The sequence below is a fragment of the Colias philodice genome, chromosome 6 (assembly GCF_061535455.1).
Source record: "Colias philodice isolate Cphi_HAF_F1 chromosome 6, ilColPhil1 Martin Lab GWU primary, whole genome shotgun sequence".
Classification (NCBI taxonomy): Eukaryota; Metazoa; Arthropoda; class Insecta; order Lepidoptera; family Pieridae; genus Colias; species Colias philodice.
This window is the reverse complement of record NC_143091.1, coordinates 6,041,996-6,064,806: the sequence shown is the minus strand read 5'-3', so window position 1 is coordinate 6,064,806 and position 22,811 is coordinate 6,041,996. Positions and strand designations below refer to the sequence as shown.

Here is a 22,811-nt window from a genome sequence, read left to right as displayed (position 1 = left end):
TAAGAATAAATAAAGAATAAGGATGTCATAATTTCTTACAAATAAATTTGGAATAACGTCGATGAAACTATGCTCACGCTATGCAATAGGCGCGAAGCGGCAACGTCGCAATTCATTCACAAAATTATGAAAAACATTGAAATTGTCTACGGTTATGCCTTGGTGCTGTCATTTTGCTGACGCTCGTTTGACTTCGTCGAATTTGTTGTGAACTTGAAGTTTCATCATACGATGTTCTGTTTATTTATTTTTTTAAATATTTATTGAAAATAATTTAAATATATCATTAAATATGCAAGCAAATGATAGATAACGCTATCCAATATCTGGAGAACAGAAGATAAACCCACCTTGAGATAGAGAGTTGCCAAATATCTGGTACTCAAAACATACAACTCCAGGCTTAGAAGATTTATATTTTCAACGAAAGTGTATATTATTGTGATAAGTTTAGAAATAAGTTTTATGTATGTATGGATTGGCGCATGTTGTAAATAAATAAATCATTATAAATATCAAAAGGGTTTTTTATAATTTCGTATATTTTGACATTTCATACAAAATTTTCCATTTCAATAGGTACGTAATGAAATTATTACAGCCGTACAAATAAACGAGTTATAACATTTTGTGCAAAGAATAAACTAAGAATAAGGAAAAATCATACAAATAAACACGAAATAAATGTAACCTAGTATAACTTCGTAATAAGTATTCATACTAATGCTATTCCGTCCTTATTACGGCTACCACCCTAGTATAAGTCTGACATAACCGAGTTATAACATATCTTTTAGTACATTTTGCTGTGTTTTACAAGTTTTAGAAGCAATTTTCAATCTAAATTTGAGATAATAGCAATGAGAGTAATACGAGAAGTAGGAAAAGTTGAGCAAATTAATAATTTCATTACGTACCTATTGAAATGGAAAATTTTGTATGAAATGTCAAAATATACGAAATTATGAAAAACCCTTTTGATATTTATAATGATTTATTTATTTACAACATGCGCCAAACCATACATACATAAAACTTATTTCTAAACTTATCACAATAATATACACTTTCGTTGAAAATAAAAATCTTCTAAGCCTGGAGTTGTATGTTTTGAGTACCAGTTATTTGGCAACTCTCTATCTCAAAGTGGGTTTATCTTCTGTTCTCCAGATATTGGATAGCGTTATCTATCATTTGCTTGCATATTTAATGATATATTTAAATTATTTCCAATAAATATTTAAAAAATAAATAAACAGAACATCGTATGATGAAACTTCACAACAAATTCGACGAAGTCAAACGAGCGTCAGCAAAATGACAGCACCAAGGCTTAACCGTAGACAATTTCAATGTTTTTCATAATTTTGTGAATGAATTGCGACGTTGCCGCTTCGCGCCTATTGCATAGCGTGAGCATAGATACATCGACGTTATTCCAAATTTATTTGTAAGAAATTATGACATCCTTATTCTTTATTTATTCTTATCATATCTATGCATTGCATAAGGTTTGAATAAGCAAGTTTTTATTTGTACGGCTGTTAATGTGCTCAACTTTTTCTACTTCTTGTATTACTCTCATTGCTATTATCTCAAATTTAGATTTAAAATTGCTTCTAAAACTTGTAAAACACAGCACAATGTACTAAAAGATATGTTATAACTCGGTTATGTCAGACTTATACTAGGGTGGTAGCCGTTATGGGCTAAGGCGAGCCGCCAAGTCGCGGCAATGACCACGTAAGCGGTGGGGGTATAAGGCCTGGCTGTTAACCCCTGCCGCCGAAGGTGAACAGTGGCCACCGTTGGGTTTTAGTGGGTATGGCTTCTTGCGAGTCCCACATACCCCCTCACGCAGAAAAACTGCAGAGGGGGATGCGTAAATGCATTTCCCAACGTAAAAAAAAAAAAAAAAAAAAAAAAAAAAAAAAAAAAAAAAAAAGGGTGGTAGCCGTAATAAGGACGGAATAGCATTAGTATGAATACTTATTACGAAGTTATACTAGGTTACATTTATTTCGTGTTTATTTGTATGATTTTTCCTTATTCTTAGTTTATTCTTTGCATAAAATGTTATAACTCGTTTATTTGTACGGCTGGTAGGGTTCAGCCTGCGTTTGCAATGTAAGCGGAAAAAATGTAATTTTTTACGACATCACATTAGAAACCTCAAAAATAACAGTACTTCTCCACTATTTAATGGATGTTATTATACATATAAACCTTCCTCTTGAATCATTCTATCTATTAAAAAAAAACCGCATCAAAATCCGTTGAGTAGTTTCAAAGATTTTAGCGTACAAAGGGACATAGGGACATAGGGACAGGGAAAGCGACTATGTTTTATACTATGTAGTGATGATACAACAATTTCTACATACAAGTAGATACATAACATAGATAAATATAGATTATATTTGTCCATGTACATAATAAAAATTTCACAAGACATTTATTTGAAAGAAAGAAATAAAAAATATTTATTACCACAAGTTACACACACTTAACAACTACTAAAATAAAACCGGCCAAGTGCGAGTCGGGCTCGCGCACAAAGGGTTCCGTAGCAGCAAATATAATAAATTACAGTTAAATCAACCTATCTCAAAAACTATAAGAGATACTTTGATCAAACCAAAAATCGTTGAAAGAGTTAATTAGCATGCATCACCTCTATTTTTTTTAGAATTTTATACCCCGTAGTTATAAAAATAGAGGGGGGGGGACATACTTTTTACGACTTTGAGAGCTGATATCTCAAAAACCGTTCACTTTAAGAAAAATGTTTTTTAGAAAACTTTATATCATTTTAAAAGACCTTTCCATTGATACCCCACACGGGTATGTACATCGAAAAAAAAAATTTCATCCCTCAGTTACATGTATGGGGGGCCCCACCCCCAATTCTTTTTTTTACTATTTAGTGTCATATTTTTGTAGCGGTTCATACAACACATATTCCCATCAAATTTCATCACTGTAGTACTTATAGTTTCCGAGTAAATCGGCTGTGACAGACGGACAGACGGACAGACGGACAGACGGACATGACGAAACTATAAGGGTTCCGTTTTTGCCATTTTGGCTACGGAACCCTAAAAATAGAGAATTTACATGGCAATCGGGTCAGACTCAGCCATGCTGTCGGGCTTTAACACCTGAACAGCGCTGATTTTTAGTCTGCCCGTAAGTTTTTATTTCCGAGGCTCACTAAGACTACATTAAAATACAAATACCAACCAAAAAACATACTTTACAGTTCTGAAAATAATTTGCATTGTTATTATTATAATTTGTATAATTATATTTGTATAATTTTAATTCTTTTTATGTGTAAATTGTGTTTGTGGCACATAAAATATAATTTTACTGTATTAAAAAGCTCTAAATTAATATCCAAAAAGCTAATTATTCCGAAATTAGGTACTTATTATGTTTCACGCAGATGTATGTTTTTAAATACATCTTACCATACTTACAACTTACCTGTTTATAAAATTTTCATAAACATATAGCAATAATCTATACTAATATTATAAAGAGGAAAAGTTTGTAAGTATGTATGTATGTATGTATGTATGTATGGTTTTCACGCAAAAACTACTGGACCGATTTCAAAAATTCTTTCACCATTAGAAAGCTGCATCTTTACTGAGCAACATAGGCTATATTGCATTTTCAAAAAAATTAGAGATCCTTACCAAAAATGCAATAATGTAACCCAAGGTGTAAAAAAATCCTCAATAAATCTTCTGTCATCGCGTGCGCTGCGGAATCTATTGAAGATAGAACAAAAAAATGTTCTACGGTATTATAGAATGGATCAATATCTACAAGAAAGTCCGCGATACCATATGTCCATCTTCAGTAGTTATGTTACTACAACAACTTTTTTACGTTTTCAAAGTAAATAGAAGTGCCGACAGTATTCAAACCATGTTATCCATACACATATATTAATCCTTATCCCATTAAATGATGTTTTATTATAGACTGTTTCAATACCAGCAAAATACTTTTTAAATGAAAAGAATTGGATATTCCATTCCAAAGATATAACGAATTTTTAAAAGTGTCAATCTACAGAAAATAGTAGGTATACTGTTCGAGCAGGCCGTAGTGCGGGGGTCACGGAGGAATTCTACCAATATGCGTCTTGACGGAACACAGTGGGGTTTTGGTCGGTAAGAATCCGACATAACCCACGGCCCCTCCCCCGGAGGCCGTGGGTATCTATGAAAGATTTCCCCACTAAAACAAAAAAAAAAAAAAACAAAGGCCGTAGTGCGGGACGGGGTAAAGGTGATTTTCATGTGATTAAAAATTAAATTAAACCTATAGTCCGACCTATAGTAGACTTTTCACTGTAACGATATTGCATCTATGCGGGTGAAACCGCAGGGCATTGCTAGTCTTATATATAAAAATGAATCGCAAAATGTGTTGGTAAGCGCATAACTCGAGAACGGCTGAACCGATTTCGATAATTCTTTTTTTATTATATTCCTTGAAGTACGAGGATGGTTTTTATGTAGAGAAAACGTAAATATGTACCACGGGCGAAGCCGGGGCGGACCGCTAGTTAATAATAATACTTATTAACAAACAAAGCCGCGTTCTACAATTGTAATATGTATGATGTAATATGTAGGATTCGTAGCTATGCGATCATAGGATGTTACAAATATTTGTAGAAAGTATATAAATGTATACGTCGGTAATAAAGACACATTAGACGAAAAGTTCAAGAGTTGACCCTCTTGTTATAAGATAAACGTAGTTGTCATATCGCTGCCTGTCTCAAGTGACATACAACATCGAGAAACAATGAAGACTCTTATAAAATATTTTTTGTTAATAAGTATTTCATTAGAAGCCCATCATGTGTATGCGAGTAAGTTTATTATTTACTATATGCAGGGTATATTTGCCAAAATTTGACATTAAAATAATTAGAAGTTTTGTTGTGATTTGATTTATTTCTTAATTTAGAATTAGTCAATCATATGCCCATTTTCCAGAAATTAGATTCTGTAATAGTTTATTAAATGCCAGGATGAAAATACAAAAAAAAAAAAATTTTCAGTTCAACATCTAATACAAAATTGTTTAATTCCATTACATATTTTCAGGTCACTGGTCTAACTTTTTAACAGAAATTGATAATATAGTCAAATTATCGGACGGGGACAAATACTTACTTGCAGACAAGGTAATATGAAACGAAAGTTTATTCGAAAATATGTGGAATTAATGAGTTACAATAACGTTTTTTTTTTCTTTTTAGCAAAAAATACCAGCTGACCAAAAAATTGACATCAACGTTTATTATGAAAGTCATTGTCCTGGTTGCAGAGGGTTTATCAGCGGTGACTTTAAGAAACTGGTTGAGAAACTGTATGATTATTTAAATATTAAAACCTATCCTTTTGGAAATGCAAAGGTATGAAGTAACATTCATCTTATTATGATATTAAAAGCCAAAAGGTGACCACCAGAGTCATTCCTTTATATGATGACCATATTATGATTCTTCAAAAATTTACCTAATACAACTATCTACCTTCTTTGTCTTATTTTTTTGGGAAATGAAATTGAGATCGAACATACCACAGAATAAATAATAATTATAAGGTATATGAAGTTAGAATAATAGTAATAATAAGTTAGAATAATATATGAAGTTAGATCAATGTTATCGTCGATGTAGGTATTTAGATACCTCCGACTCTTATCAAACGTTCCTGTTCGATGCTAATAATAAATGTGCAATTTATCAACATAAACGTGTTACTACTCCTATTTAGTTACCATTAATAAAATATTTTGTATCCCTTTTATAAAAGAATATTTTGCTCTTCAGAGGTCCATTGAAATAATCATAATTGGAGACTCTACATTTACCTTTTATTATTTTTTATTCTATTGTACTTATTTCACAATTGATTATTCAGATGGATACACACGGTGGTAAAGTGGAATTTAGGTGTCAGCACGGGCCAAAGGAATGTTATGGAAACAAACTGCATGCATGCGCTTTAGACATTATAAAAAATCACACAGTTGCATTGATTTACAATTCGTGTATGGCCAGTTTCTCTCAAGACGATTTGGGATCTGATGATGCGGCAGCGACTAAGGTAAATATGTCATAAATTATTGTACTTAAATAAAAATGAATCTCAATGTTATATAAAGAATGTGGATGGTTATAATTAATTAGGTATCTACATTTTCGACTAATGTTGTTTAAATGCAAATAATATTCTAAGGTTAATAAAGAATAAAATAAATGTTCTGAAATATTTTAGTTAATTTGTCTAATAACATTTCCATTTTTTATGTCAGAGCAAGCCATAAAAAAATGCCCCTTTGGGCAGGTGGGCCACCTGATGTTAAGTGGTCACCACCGCCCATAAACACTTGTAACACCAGAAGTGTTGCAGGTGCTTTGCCGGTCTTTTATGGACAAATAAGCTCTTTTCTTGAAGGCCCCGATGTCGTAGTTGTTCGGGAACACCGCAAGTGGCAAATTGTGTGACTGAAAACGTTATTATTTCCAGTGCGGTACATCGATGAAAATAAAATCCAACCCAATAATAAACTGCGCAAATAGTGACAAAGGGGACCAGCTACTGAAGTACTACGGAGAAGAAAGTAAGAAGGCAAATTATCACTATGTCCCATACATTTTGGTCAATGGAAAGGAATATAATGGTGACCATATAGTTGAAGACATTTGTGCGATGTTTTCGAATCCACCACCACCTTGCTCTCAGTGATGTTAGAAACAGAATTATTTGGCAGTATTCTAACGACACAGATAAAGTAATCAAGGCTATTATTTGAAAGGCTTTCGTTGTATAGAAATCCACTACAATAAAATGTTAACATGGAGAATCAATATATTATTATTTAAATTAACAATTACCCTACTTTGTAAATTGTGAAATAAAAATTTGTGAACTTAAAAAATTTTGCCAGTGCCATTTGACCAGGACTAAAAATGGCAGCTTGAAAAAAAACTGTACAGGCACAGCATATATAAAAACCTTTGTGTAAATTGTCTAACCTTATAGATTAAGTTCAATATCCAAATATTCACCTAATTTTAGAAATGATTTTCCGACTTCAAAGTCTCAAAGTTGTTGTTGTGGTTGGCTTTAATTAAAGGGAATAATTAAATTATTTATTATAAGTCTTATAATTTTAATTTAAATAATAAATTACTCACCTCGTCTGTAAACCCGGAGCTCAGGATTCATAGTAATATTCTGAAACTAAATTTGCATTTTGGTCAACTGCAACTATAAAAATTCATAATTTTTTTTAAAATTCAAACTTGACCTATTTCTATTATTTAACTAGCTGCCTCAGTGGACGCTGATTTGCCCCCATTGCCCCTTTTTTTTCTTTTCATATAAAAACCTAAGTGCCTTTACAAGAGACGGTAGAGCGTTCTCGAGTTTTACGCTTAGCAACACATTTAGCGATTCATTTTTATTTTATAAATTACCTAGGTATTTTAGATTACAATGTACATTAATCTAGAAATTACTATCTTCATTTATTCTTTAATGGTACAATTCCTTGAGCATTAAAACTCTACATTTGTCTAATGTCATTTTTTGAAAATAAATGATAAATGGAAAATTAATTTGATTAATATAACAAGTAATCTGATAGAAATTAGAAACGTAACAATACGTCCATTATACTTGATTATACTCTTATTAAACTCCATGGTGTGGTCTGTGGATGTACAAGCCTCCTTGATAAGTTTTGCTTATTGTATCTCTACACAATCTCTATAATATAAAGTAAAGACTATGGATAGAAGTAAACGGATACATATCGGAAATAAATAGTTGCTATTTTAAGCACAAATCCTGGATTTGACTGAAAAAAAAAGCTGTGAGAATATGGACGCTGTACGAATAGAAAACTTTCACGGTCAGAAACTGAATCGTACACATGAGTTCGACATTTGATACATTACCAATTTTTTTGCAAACGAGATACTTGTTTTGTATTTATTCCATTCGATTTAAGACCACAGATTTTAATCAAAATGTCTACCCACTCATTAATCAATTTTATTCTTTTTTGCGTTTTTTGCAATTTTTAATGACGTAAACACCTATTGTAGTTCCAATTCAATAGGAATATTCCTGCTATAACACGAGTTTCTCTTCATTACTGCAACCACTTTCCGCGATATATTAAAGACCTACTAAAATAAAATTTATCTCCACAACACATAACAATAATCTATACTTAATATTATAAAGCTGAAGAGTTTGTTTGTTTGTTTGTTTGAACGCACTAATCTCGGGAACTACTGGTCCGATTTGAAAAATTCTTTCGGTGTTAGATAGCCCATTTATCGAGGAAGGTTATAGGCTATATTTCATCACGCTACGGGAAACAGGAGTGGAGCCACGGGGGTGAAACCGCGCGGAGCAGCTAGTATTCTGATAATAATTATGGAAACAATGAATTAAATTGTCGGATACGCAATAATTATTTATTTCAGTAGAGGAAACAAAGTTGATGTTAAAATTGTCTCTGTAACTATTTTAAGGCGCATTACATTTATTGGAATACCTATTGTAAAAATAATAAATACTCATCATCAATGAGTGAAAAATCAAACTTTTTGAAGTGATTTTTTTTAGGCGCGTTGAGAAAAAAATTTCAAGGTCGCATCATGGCAATACTGTCACGTCATGGAGTAAGGCGACGATTTTGTTATCTTTGAATCTTGCCAAAGAAGTTTCACTTCTGACACGTGTGCTCGGCACACAAGCTCTTTTTTATTAAATGATTACCTATTAAGAATGCAATCTGTAGGTCTTACCTACTAGAAGATAAAATTTGATATACATATAGAATTATCAAAATGCTTTAAAATTAATTCAATACGTTATGTTGGTAATTGACCAACTAACTGGTCATTTCAAATTTCAATTAGTCAATGGTGTTTCCAGAAATAATGATTACGACTGAACATTTTGGATTTTTTTGAATAATAATATACATATAGGTACGTACATATTATGTGCTTGATATTTCTATACATATAATTTATTAGTTTATTAAAAAACTGTAGATATGTAATTATTAGGTACCTACATAATATTAAAATCACAAACCTGTCTTCAATTCTGAACACAATTAAAAAATTATATGCGTTTAACATTACCATCCCTAAACAAAAGCTACACAAGCCGGAATGGAATCGATTTACTACGGGGAAGAAAGCATTTGTATGTGTCGTGAGACACGCAGATTTGTAGCCAAAATCCCGTTGTAAATGATCGGAACCTTTGTAATGTTGGGCATGGCAGACTCGTCGGGAATTCTTGGCGCATGTGCACACTTTCCCACGTCTGGTGGGCGATGGGGTGACACGGCAAACTACACCAGTTATTGTTTTTGAAGCAAACAAAGTTAGTTGGCTTCAAAATCCCTTTTATTTACCGCATCACCTTCGATAACCATATTTGCAATAAGGTTTCCTAAAGGCGCTCTACTTATTCGCTCGTCTTATACTTTCTTATAAAGAAACACTCGAATAAAACAGCTATTTGCGATATGTCATTTTTATTTATAGTTTAAGTAAATAAATCTCAACATTACATACCAATATTTTAAGAGCCCATTATACTGAAAGTTTAGGCATTTTAGGCACTGAGACGGCTTGCGCCCGCGTTGCGCAGGAGCCGGCGCGGCATGAACTCCGGTGACCTATGAAGGCGGGCGAATACGCCACAGTATAAATAAATCAGTAGTTCGATTTTATTTGCTATCGTAGGAATGTATTTGATAAATAAATTTACTACTTATCCTATACCATTAAACGAGCAATATTTGCATATTTATATATTTGTTTGTATATATACAGTGTGGAAGTTTTTGATGTGCCCTGAATGGAAAGTACTTGAAATACTAGGGATAGCAAATTTTTCTGAAAGGTAACATTCCTTTTTCAAATTTTACTTTATTATTAAAATCGATAGAAACAATATAAAATATAATTTATTTTTAATTTCTCGTAAAAATATTTGCTCTTAGAAATAAAACTATCATGGAATCTAACATTTTTATTGTAGAATCAACATCATCTCAACATAAAGAACGCTTCTGGTTTATTGGTCTATTTTATACATACATTTAAAGTTTAAAATGAAACTCTCGTTCTGGATACATTAATTTATTTTCTTCTGAAAATATTGGTAATAATAATTAAAAGTAAAACAAATAAAAAAGGCAAAATAATATGTAATTGAATATAAGTATGTAATAAGTATGTTAGTGTATTCAACCAACTTAAAAAAGTGTGAGTATTTTACAACAATTTGAATAATAATCAATTAATGATTGAAAATGACACCCGTGACGAAAAGATGTAAAGTTTTCGTCCGCACCATCTTGAATTTTAGTTTTGACCTCATATTGGTTAATAGCTACCCCAATAACCATGAAAATGATACCCATGACGAAAAGATGTAAAATTTTCGTCAGCGCCATCTTGGATTTTAGTTTTGACCTCATATTCGTTAATAGCTACCCCAAAAACCATGAAAATGACATTCATCACGAAAAAAGTCAAATTTTCGTCGGCGCCATCTTGGATTGTTGTTTTATAAAAATAATATTTGTCATACTCATTGAATACAGATCAACCAACATCATAATAGTCTTTCTACTAGTACTTCAAAACTTTGCCGCTATTCCTATTCAACAACCCATATAAAAGAGGATCTCAGGCAAGGTAATTTTTAAAACATTTTACAAGGTAATTTTTTTAAATCACTACATAGTATAAAACAAAGTCGCTTTCACTGTCCCTATGTCTCTATGTCCCTTTGTACGCTTAAATCTTTGAAACTACGCAACGGATTTTATAGTTCTTTCGATTCCCGGTCGAAGAAAATGAATTTTTGAATATCTTTGAATGCAGTTCTATTTCTTTTTAAAAATAAAGGAAATTTGCTATCTCCAGTATTTCTAGTACTTTCACCCAGGGCCCATCGAAAATTTCCACACTGTATTTACAAACAAATATATTAATATGCAAATATTGCTCGTTTAATAGTATAGAATAAGAGGTTAATTTATATTTACAACAATAATCCTAGGATAACAAACAAAATCAAACTACTGATTTATTTATACCGTGACGTGCTCGCCGTTTTACTCGCCGCTCGGTTCTAATACGCGAGCGGCGACTACAACGTGGTCGGGAGCAAAACTAGCACAGGTCCTCCTTCGATGACGTCCGGCTGGACTCTGGCGGCACTGACGTGGTGCGCGCGAGTCGCATTTTACGTATTATATTTTATATAGAAAAAAATAAGGGCTAAATTATAAATCTATCCAAAAATTTCCCTGTAAAACCTGATTAGTAAATTAAATGTAAAATTTTCATAAACATAGCGTTCCCCTAATTCTCATAAAACTGATTATGCTTTCAAAATCGATGTTACTTCTGATTTTTTTTTGATCGAGTTAAATGTTTAATATTGTGTTTTTATCCAAAAAAGTCACTAGATCAAACGTTTATCTGTGCTATATATTTTTTTAGGATTTTAAATATGATGATTTCTATCCAAAAACCATGATGTAGAAACATACATTTTGAACAATGGCCCCTTAATTTATGCCATACAAGCGCTGGCTGATGAATCATTGGATAAATATTTTGAATATTCGTATGACTAACTTACCATTCTACTTGATCGTAAAATACTTTAGTTATTTCAACTCATTTACGATTGAAGGCAATGGTGCAATAAGTAAAAAAACAATATGGTTTTTTTTTAACTGTTTAAACTGCATTCATTCTTATTTATATTCGGTTGGAATGACTTTTACTCTTGAATACAAAAGGTATTATTCACTTCCCAGGGGGTCGAACTAATTAATACTCGGAACATTGCTTAAACAATGTCGCGAACACCCAAAGGTCCAATTATATTACGCTTTCGTATACTTACCAACTCCATTCTATTTCATTAGACAGTAGGTATTGAATAGTTAGACTGCATGGAGAAGAAGTATCTCTAGCTAGAGCTACTTCTTAGTTTTCACGAGGCTATCGTTACAATTACAAAATATAATATGAAAATGAATTATAATCAATTATATACATTCCCATAGCAACCGATGACTCGATGATTCTCTGGAATTAAGTTACGTATACTAAAATTACACACTTCAATCCATATACGAGGGCGAACAAAACACCAGTAGGTTCTATGCAGTTATTAGTAATCATAACAAGCTCATTGTGAGACTGTCTTTTTCCTACCTGCATACATAATTTGATTTCGTAGTAGTCGTTAGAAGTTTATAGTTGCATAGCGAACGTTTCCGCGCCTTATGCTATGCCATGCGGATGCATTTGCAATTTATCATGGGCTTTGACAAGTCTGGCGCGATAATTAAAACGATATTTAAAAAACCTTCATCCTGATGTTACTTTTTAATATTTAAAACAGTATAGTTCTGATGAAAATTCGGAATTGTTACTGTTTATATACTTAAATATAATGGGTAACAATTTATAAAATATTGGAATTATAATTCTGGTATTTTATAAAGTTTCCATCCATATATTATGTTAATCAATTTATCATTCGAAACTAATCTTGATACATACTCGTATAGGTAAGTGGTCAACCCACAGGGTCAACCTGTCAATCGAAGTGATTTTTGTATCCGTTTAGTTTTACACCTGTGAATTTTCTCCTTTTTTTATAACGCTTAGCCACTAGACCAAAGAGACAGTCAATTTCATTACACTTTATTATTCAATATTCATGAAAGTAAACTTTTGCATCACTTCGATGTAGGTAGCCACTTGGTATAACAACAGGAAGAAAGCAATCAAACGTCTGCAATTATCTATTGCTTATTAAATTGATAGATGCATGCTGCGTAATGGAAGAAAGAACATTAAAGACTGATTAATTGAGTGCATTTTAAATTATACCTACGTAATGTTTGATTTTATTTTGATAGAGTATTAATTAGTAGTCACGAACTATATTATGATTATATAAAGGAAAATTTTTACGTTTGCATAAGTCATGATAAATCAAGTATCAATATCAAATCACACGACATCTACAATCATGAACCTTGACAACGCAGTGGAAATTTGACACTGCCACCGCAACACCCGAGTATACTTGAACGTCAAGCAATGTTATCTAACAGTATTATGACTACACAGCGGTGTACGTTACACACATCGCTCTATGTTGATCTACTACACAAACAAATTCATTACTTACATAACGTGATCGAGATAAAATTTACCTCCAAACCGGTTTCCCCTAAGGAAAAAGTGTTCAAGTAGGTATTCAAGTTAGGTTTAAACCCTTCGATCATTAAATCCTATGTAAAAGGGCGCGAAACAATTGCCATAAACTAGGCACGATGCCAAATTCAAAGCTGCTGTAGATACGTATTTAAAATATTGTGATTTGTCTTTATGGGTACCTATTTATCAAAACCAAGATGTTTCCATGGTTCATTAAATTAAAAGCATTGGTAGTACAAATTTTCTACGACTGATATTAATAGATCCATTATTAGTCGTAGCAAATCATGCAGGCGATTCCATTTTAGTGGCAATTAGATACTTAGTTATGCCTTGTTCCACGTAATAAGCGAAAATTTCAAACGAGAAGTCACATGTCATCTATCAAATTATAATGTAGAGTCTAAATTATACATGCTTACTTATAGTATGCTAATGGGTCATTTTCAAAATATTTGTACGTCACGAAATTGTCAGTAAACTGTTTCGTTAGGAAATGTCAGGAAGTTGTAAAAGTAAGGCTGTATTCAGAATAAGGTAATATTACATATAAAAAAGTAAGAAGTCACTAGTTAAAAAAAATATATATTTTTAGTTACAAAATAATCAACAAAACATTAATTTTTATAATTCTCTGTTTGCTTTTCCTTTTCTTTTCTTCTATAATTAGCTTCTTTCCATTTTTGTCTTCGAGCTTCTTTTTCACTGTCATTAAGATCTGATATTTTTCTTTGTCTTTGTTTCACTTTCTCGAGGTGTGTTTTCCTTTTCTTTTCATATATTTCAGGGTTTTGCTTTTTTAGTTTTTCAATGTATTTTTTTGCCGTTCGGCACCGGTTAGCGGCATTCTGAAACTAAAAAAAGCTGTTGGATATATGTATTTTGAATAAAAATAAAAACAAAAGTAAGCATCACTCGTGTGGGTGGAAAAGCGATCAACACTAATAGTCCGGGATACATCGCCCATTTTTGCAAGTGATTACTATCAAGCTAATTTTTCGTGAGTAGCTTTATTTTGATGAGATGCCCAATAATTTCATGTACGAAACTCTCGATTGTGGTAGCTTACAGAGGTAACAAGGATAAAAATTTTTGATTTGACGGTTCTCAAATATTTATTACGCAATTTGTAGGACAATATGTCTGTTGAATTATATAAGTATTAAATAAGTGAAAATAAAAAAATCAGCTGGTTAGTAATCATTTATGATGACTTCGTTATCGATACACATTGGAAAGGGGGACTCTTTGATCAAACCATAGATTTTGTAGGACAAATATTTTTTCGAATAATTTAGATCTTAATCTTGAGATTGAACAAAAAAAAAACATTCAGTTAGTAATTAATATTTGAGAACCATCAAATCAAAATATTTAATCCTTGTTTCCTCTGGTAGCTACCACAATCGAGAGTTTTGTACATGAAATTATTGGGCATCTCATCAAAATAAAGCTACTCACGAAAAATTAGCTTGATAGTAATCACTTGCAAAAATGGGCGATGTATCCCGGACTATAAATGCAATAAGGCAAGCGTTATCCCATCAGAAACCACTTGTAAAATTGGAGGCCAAGACTCACTGATCCGCTTTCACTATAAAAAAGTTATCAGATCCCAGGAAAAGTCAAGTCCTTAAGCCCGACTTTACTAACCCTACATCATGGTTTAAAAAAGTATGGCCTGTAGTTACAAAAAAATAATCTTGAGAGATTTATTGTTTTTCTCCTTTATTTTTATTCGTTACATTAATTTAACACACATTTTAATATCTTATTTTCATACTTTACACATGAGACCACAGCTTTACCGTCTACAATTTACTGACGTCAGTAAATGTCAAGAAATTGTTCGTCAGTAACATGTAAAAAATAACCTAAGAAATACTTTTACACAAAACATAATCACATTTACCATTAGATTGAAAGTGTAATCTATTACTCTAGTCATAATTTAAGTATATTACAATTGCGGTAGGTGAATTCTGCAAAATGTACTTACTTTTGTTGAGAATACGTCGTTAGGAAATTGTAACTAAATTTTTTGCACAGCACACTACTGGACTTCTTCCATGTCTGGACGACGAACAAAATGGCGGCGCGTTAATGTGACCTTACTTTTCGTGACATGACCAGTGTTGCCAATGATTAGAGTTAGATTCCTCTTCTTTGTGATACAAGAAGTTGGTTAATTATGTCAATAAATCAGTGTCACGAAATTGTAACGATTGATAGGGACATTTTTATAATATGTAATTCTTCGTTTATTTAAGGTAATTTAAATAGTTTAATCTATCAGATATAACACTTCAAACATTGCTTTTTAATTATGATACAAAAAAATAGGAAGTTTCATACAAAAATTCTGATAAAAATATTGGTTTTCATTGTCGTCCACATAGGGGACAATAAAAAAATGTATGGAGCTTTTTTTGTTACTTTATTTTCACATTAAATTTATGTAAGAATTTGAATCGCAATTCATTGCTTTTTATCAGAAATGATATGCAGTATGCTTAAGTTTAGTCTGTAAAACGTTAACAATGATTTATTTCAGTCGTAACCATATTTTTTTCGAAGATTTTTTAGGGGGACAAACATTTTGTAGTAATGTACAATTATTTTGAAAACGACTCTAATAACAGTTATGTAGAGTCGATACTTATGCCTTTGATTTAGGCCACCTATATTTCTTTACTCTTTCTAGTTATAAAATCTACTTTAATACAGATGCGGTCTCTAATTGCGTGATCTACGAGCTTCGAGGCTGAAGCAAGGCCAAGGCCTCCAGCACTATTATGTAAATAATAGAGCCAGCGGCCAGCACGGTGACTGGCGAACGCTAATCGTCATGTTAATGTGACAACAATACGACGAGGCCGTCATTCAAACGTGCTCTGACCATTGTGCTGTTGAGATTTACCACACAGCAGATGTTTTTTGTATAACGCGTAGATGTATGGTAGGCTAGAAACAATGCGCTAAAATAACAATAACTACAATGCTCAAATACTTTAGAGAAACCAAATGTGATTTACTTACTTTAACAATACTGTTATATATGTGTAAATAATGTAGAGGCAGGAATATTGTATTTATTTATAAATAAGGAAATTTGTTAAGAATATTATACCTATATGAATCTGTATACATAATTATATACGGGATCAGCAGCAAATATTTATACCAACTAGGATTTATACTTAAGCAATTATAATTACCTCTATAATAATATATATACTCTCTTGAGACAAAAATATACGCATATGGAAATATGTAATTAAAACGAAATATTCTTCAGAATGCTCCCGTGCTGATTTCAGTAATTTCAGTGATTCATTTATTGAAATGAATCAGAATTCTAAGATTATATATATTTTTGATGATAATATTATCATGTACATATTTATTGCTAAATAATTACCTATTTATCAGAATCGAATCCATCCTAACAAATAAAAGTATAATTATACGCCATTAATTTTAGCATTGCATGAGACAGGGGTTACGATCAATGCGGGGGGATATAACCGACCCCGGGTTTTAACTTTTATCAGTCAATGCGTCGCTGCTATTCACCCAAACTATATAAACGCCCGCACTATGAGAACAACTGCACATTCCGTCTTTATTACATACAGTATGAGCAATAGAGACGGAGTTATCGACATTGAAAGGAAACGTGCAGAGGTCTGGCGATACATAGTAGACATTCTGGCCTCCCGTTGACTTGGCAGAGCGCCCAGCGCGTGCCTGGCATCATCCACGTGGATCGAGACAAATAATGAATCAATTACAAGTTTCCTAATAAGTTTCTTGCCACACGAAATCTGCATAAAATGAGCATTTGGTTGGCTCGATTAAATTATTCTCAGAACATTACCAACGCAGAGTAAACGGGTCAGTACCTACTGCTGTTACGAAGAAAATTACATGTATTTATGCTTTCATAATCGTCGTCCCTTTCAATTCCAGTGAAGACGTTATTAAGGATAATTAATTCAAACTCTCGTAAACTTCATGTCAGATCAGTTCACAGGAACGCATTAGAAACAACTTTCTTTAAATACAAGTTTACCGACTTGCTAAGATCATATATCCTGTCTCCAAAGACAGAATTCTCACAGAGAAAAAATGTTAACTAATTAAATACATAATTTAAGTGCAACATCACTTTCGTTTGTGTTGTTCGTTCGCCCACGTTTTATGGCAATTAGGCCAATTTACATCAGTGAGATCATGTTACGAGAAGTTATGAGCATCGCTATTATAGTCATTCCGTGATTTTGTTTACGTTCTTAACTGTGATAACTTGTTCTGGGTATACAACGAAAATATAATCTTCAATTATTATTAGCCAAATTATTTACTCTGTATCAATCGCCATATTAAAACTCCCTTATTTTTAATCCAATAGTTTGACCGCCAGGGCCAATTCGTAACAGAAAGGGTAATTACTTTTTACTGTGATATTTTATGTTTGGACAACAATAAGCAAACCGCAGACTGTAAATAGAGGATACACTGGGATACACCGAGAGACTGGCTATGAATGCATACTAAATATGCATTATTAGATATAATTTAAGTTAACGTTGGTTAACATGATTATGAGATTCGGATGTGCAGAGGTCAGTTGCCATTAACACTGTTATCGTTACTATGATTTAGAGCCAAGGTTGGAAACTTTCGACATGGCGAAGTAGATTTTCTTCAATTATTACATTTAACGCATATAAATTAATCCAAGGATACATATTGTGTTCATTAGAGGTTGATTACATAGTTTATTCCACACAATAATTTACCCTTATTTTAGTTATTTTCATAGAAATGGGCTTCAACAAAAATTCAACGACATTCATTGCACATTCCGTAATTAGAATCTACGTATCAAGCAAGATAGGCGTATCAATAACTTTATTTAGGAGTCAAAAATCTAACAATAAACTATAGTCCTTTTGTTGTAATATGTGTCCAATAATGTAAAAGAAGCGGACGCGCCTTTTCAATGACGTCACCATCAGTTGAATCATTCGACCGCAACAACGTCTAGAAGAGTGCAGCAATGCGTTTGAGCATACAATACGACAGACCATTCTACCTGACTCAAGAACCGTAAATTATTGATATAATAGCATCCACGAACCTCTTATTAAAGATAATCTCATCGACATTGATAAGATTTTGACGATAACGTACATTATTGCACACAAACTAATTAAGTCGTTGAGTGTAATCTTATGATACCACAAACGTTATATTGTATTTTATCATATAAGCCAACACATAATACTCAACTATTTGTCTAGCGGTTGGTAGTTGGCATGCTAAAACCGCAGTATGATCAGAAACAATGACGATATTATCAAATTAACAATCCAATGCACGTCGACGAAGGCGCGCACCGGTATGACTACGTGCGAGTTGCGACTGTAACTATATATTATATACTTTATAATTTATAGCCCTAGAAACACAACTATGAATCCATTAAAAATGAAATAAAGAACTTGTGTCATAAGAATATTCAATTATAGTTATTTACTAATTATACCTTGAGGGAAAAGTAGAATTAAGTATACGTTGAATATTTCCACAAAACATATATTTTTTAAATCCTCTAATATTTTGTCTAATATGAGTTCCATTCTGTTTTCAAACTTCTAAAAATCTGAATAGCATTTTAAATATAATTGCGCTACTTATGTAGTTATAAATGCTAATAGAAACTCTACAACACACAATTTAGTGTTAATTAATGTTCTGCAATTCTTATTCTAGTTCCTTGTAGCATACCTTTATTCGTGATTCACTTTTTTATGTGTCTATGAGTGTTTATTTCGTAACTATGTACATATTGTTAGATATAGTTACTTCTCGAAATTGTCCAAGTACCTATGCAAAAAAGAATATTGTCATACAAATATACAATTTCATTCATCCAACTTAAAGAACAAAGAGAATAATGAATTATATTTCGATATTTAGTGAAAATTATTAAAATAAATGTTATGCATTAAGTAATTACAATTGCGAGCGAGCATGTTTATCAATTTAATTCGCTATCAATGTATGTAAAATACAAAGGAATGGAAACATTAATCAATGATTGATAAGAGCTTCATAACATGCAAATGTTAATGTCGTAAATCATCCTTTTGTTATCACTTCCATTGTATGGACTTTGTCAATACATCCGTATTTTATTATTAGTCCTGTATATTTTGAGGTAAATTTTGAATAGGTAAATTAAAGGTAATTATTTCAGATGTGCTTATAAAACAACAAATGTAGGATTCACTCCTCCTCGGCATTAAAATTAAAAAAAATATACTTGTAAATGTCAATTTAGATCCCATAAAAATAGCCACCAAATTTTTTAAATTATACCTATCAACCTAGATTAAGTTCAACGATTCAAATCAAAACTGATAAGCTACAGACAACAATGAAATCATCTTGAATGAAAATGATTCAATCAATACAATATATGTAGGTACTTGTAAAATTTTTATTTTTGATCAGTCTAAATATTTTTTTAATAAAATGCAATCGCAATCGCTTTTAGAAAAAAGCGCGAATATTTTTGCAAGTGAAGGTGTATTGAACTTGACGATAAGTCGGAGTTGAAACTTCGTAGACAAGTGAAATCTTTAAGTATTATGGGACACGTGTTGAGTGCTCAAGTAGGGGTGAAGAACCTACGGGTCGGCCGATAAGCCGCCATGTTTACTTGACAATCATTATAAATCAAAGATGTAAACTTTGCAGCCTATGACCCTTTTTAGAGGCAGACGCTGTCCTCTCGCTTTGATACAATCTTTCCTCTCACTGAAAATAGACCAGGCCGCTTATATCGCCGAGTTTAGAAAAAGCTATTCAAAGTTTCACAATTCAACACACGAAATTGGGTCAGTAGATCATCAGCTCCGATTAATGCAACTCTGTCAATAGATACACGACGGTATTGAGATTTATTTCTAATATTCTTAATGGATCCTATGACAAATCACAACAAACAAAATAAAAATAAAATATGTCACAGTTTCACGTTCGGATTAGATAGAAAAATATTTTATAAACAAGGGAATCAAGTTAAACTATATTCAAATTATATATTACCTACAAATGTATGTGTTTTAATAACAAATCTACAACTCAGATTAATGCTAATCAACATGTAATATCAGAATTGAATCATTTAATACCAGTATAAAACATACAAACAAGTTATTAAACAAGCGTTCCCATAACAATAACAAAGTTATCGCGTTAGTGCGTAGCTTTAATATGTATAATGGCTTGTGGGCCAGTGGCTTGACCACTCTTTCCTGTGATACAGCAGCCGCCGCCCGTTGCGCCGATAAACGTGTCGGCCGACTTCCGTCCTCATCTCACTTTCCCCTTACTCATCCTAAATCCGTATTATAGACAAGTATCCCTTAGACTCGATAACCAAACTAAATACGCGATAAGGATATAATTTGACGTGATCAGATATTAGGGTCAATTGCTATGTATGCCGTGCTGAACGATAACACTATTGACATTAGCCAAGTGACGCCTGTACTTTAAACATATGATTACGATAATTGATACTAATAATATAATTTGCTTCCAATATATGACTATGATAAACGTCGAAATTTACTACGCACACAACTACCTAGCATATAAATATTATTACATATAGTCCATTGAATGAGTCCCTCCAAGGGGGGTCTAGAGTGCGTGAGTTAGTAACGTAAGATGTTTCTTCGGAAACATGTCAAGAGTCCCTAGGTAATAAACATACTAAAACCCCGGGACACTAGGAGGAGCCCCGAAGTGCGGGGAGGGGGGAAATGAGTCCATTTTTTCATTTTTCGCTTAAATCTCAAAAACGGTACATGTTAGAGAAAAACTTTCAAGGAAAAAATGAAAAGCCAAAAAGTTATCTACAAGTTGTACCTAAATCATTTTTTCCTATATCCTACCGTTTCTGAGTTATACGCAGTAAAAAATGATATTGGCTCAAACAATTTCCCCATACTACACATCAATCGATCAAAAAATATTTATTTCTTCCAAAAAACTCAAATGTGCAACTTGTGACCGGTACTGATAGATTGCTCTTAATTAGGTCTATAATTGGTAAAATAAACACATTCCTCCATGGAAGCCTTTAGGAGGAATCGATTGTCAAAATATTATATTAGGGCAGTTTGAGTTACTGAACTTGATCTTTTTATTTTTTTCTTCCAAAAAACTCAAAAGTGCAACTTGTGACCGGTACTATTAGATTGCTCTTAATTAGGTCTATAATTGGTAAAATAAACACATTCCTCCATGGAAGCCTTTAGGAGGAATCGATTGTCAAAATATTATATTAGGGTAGTTTGAGTTACTGAACTTGATCTTTTTATTTTTTTCTTCCAAAAAACTCAAAAGTGATATGAAAGGATATAGGAAAAAATGATCTTGGTACAACTTGTAGATAATTTTATGGCCTTTCAACTTTTCCTTGAAAGTTTTTCTCTAACATGTACCGTTTTTAAAATTTAAGTGAAAAATGAAAAAATGGACCCATTTCCCCCCTCCCCCCACTCCGGGGCTCCTCCTAGTGTCCCGGGGTTTTAGTATGTTTATTACCTAGGGACTCTTGACATGTTTCCGAAGAAACATCTTACGTTACTAACTCACGCACTCTAGAACTTTTTATTCAATGGACTAATATTATTATTTAAAAAGATAAAGAATAACGAGTTTATCTCCTAGAATCTCCGTTTGCTATAAAGATTAGCAAAAAGGTAATGCGTAGTTAAGTATCATAGCATTGGAAATCTTATTTATTCAAGCAATAGTTTTAAAACCATTACCATAATATGATTCCTGTGGAACTAAATAACTAACTAGATACAAAGAAATACGTTAGCATATCATTGTATGTACTATATCTCTCTTTATATATAAAATTCTCGTGTCACAATGTTAGTCTGCATACTCCTCCGAAACGGGTGGACCGATTCTCATGAAATTTTCTGTGCATATCGGGTAAGTCTGAGAATCGGCCAACATCTATTTTTCATATGTACCACGGGCGAAGCCGGGGCGGACCGCTAGTAATTATATAAGTATATTTACACGCTGTTGGTGTATGATTAGTGTCATCTATTAGAATGCCATGAATCAAGTATCAATCGATAAGTTTTATGATAGGTACGTACTCTTTTATAGGTAATACTTACAATAAATATATCTAACAATGTTTACCATGACCATATAAGACTGTATTCTGTAAATAAACAGAATCAGTTTTCATCTTTCAAGTCTTACAATATGATTTTAGTGTTATTCGTTTAAACCTCGACTTAGCACAGTGATGTAATGTGTCAATAATTTTACTTTAATTGTAAAAATTATAGTTTTGTTAAGATGGCTTCTAGAAAATATTGTTAAGAGTGTATTATTGTTGAAGGAAAGAAGGTGAAAAACG

At 32.4% G+C, this 22,811-nt stretch overlaps 1 protein-coding gene and 1 long non-coding RNA gene across 2 annotated transcripts in view; one reads left to right on the top strand and one right to left on the bottom strand.

Moving 5' to 3' along the window:
* Positions 1-4,207, bottom strand: part of LOC149487730 (uncharacterized) — a 161,331-nt gene extending 157,124 nt beyond the window's left edge. The window contains exon 1 of the long non-coding RNA XR_016315740.1: positions 3,513-4,207. This is a non-coding gene — a long non-coding RNA (uncharacterized LOC149487730). The remainder of the gene's footprint in view (positions 1-3,512) is intronic.
* A 590-nt stretch (positions 4,208-4,797) lies between these two features.
* On the top strand, positions 4,798-7,116 carry LOC149487729 (gamma-interferon-inducible lysosomal thiol reductase-like). The gene is made up of 5 exons (XM_089696382.1): positions 4,798-4,897; positions 5,136-5,215; positions 5,291-5,446; positions 5,958-6,143; positions 6,567-7,116. The coding sequence occupies exons 1-5, from the start codon at positions 4,831-4,833 to the stop codon at positions 6,783-6,785; spliced, it is 708 nt and encodes a 235-aa protein (XP_089552508.1). The 5' UTR covers positions 4,798-4,830; the 3' UTR covers positions 6,786-7,116.
* The last annotated feature ends 15,695 nt before the right edge of the window (positions 7,117-22,811 follow it).

Bases quoted from the DNA above. Each gene is read 5' to 3' on its own strand.
- LOC149487729 (XM_089696382.1), top strand. From the start codon at position 4,831: ATGAAGACTCTTATAAAATATTTTTTGTTAATAAGTATTTCATTAGAA. The intron at 5,216-5,290 runs GTAATATGAAAC...TTTTCTTTTTAG, and splicing joins AATACTTACTTGCAGACAAG to CAAAAAATACCAGCTGACCA. The intron at 5,447-5,957 runs GTATGAAGTAAC...TTGATTATTCAG, and splicing joins ATCCTTTTGGAAATGCAAAG to ATGGATACACACGGTGGTAA.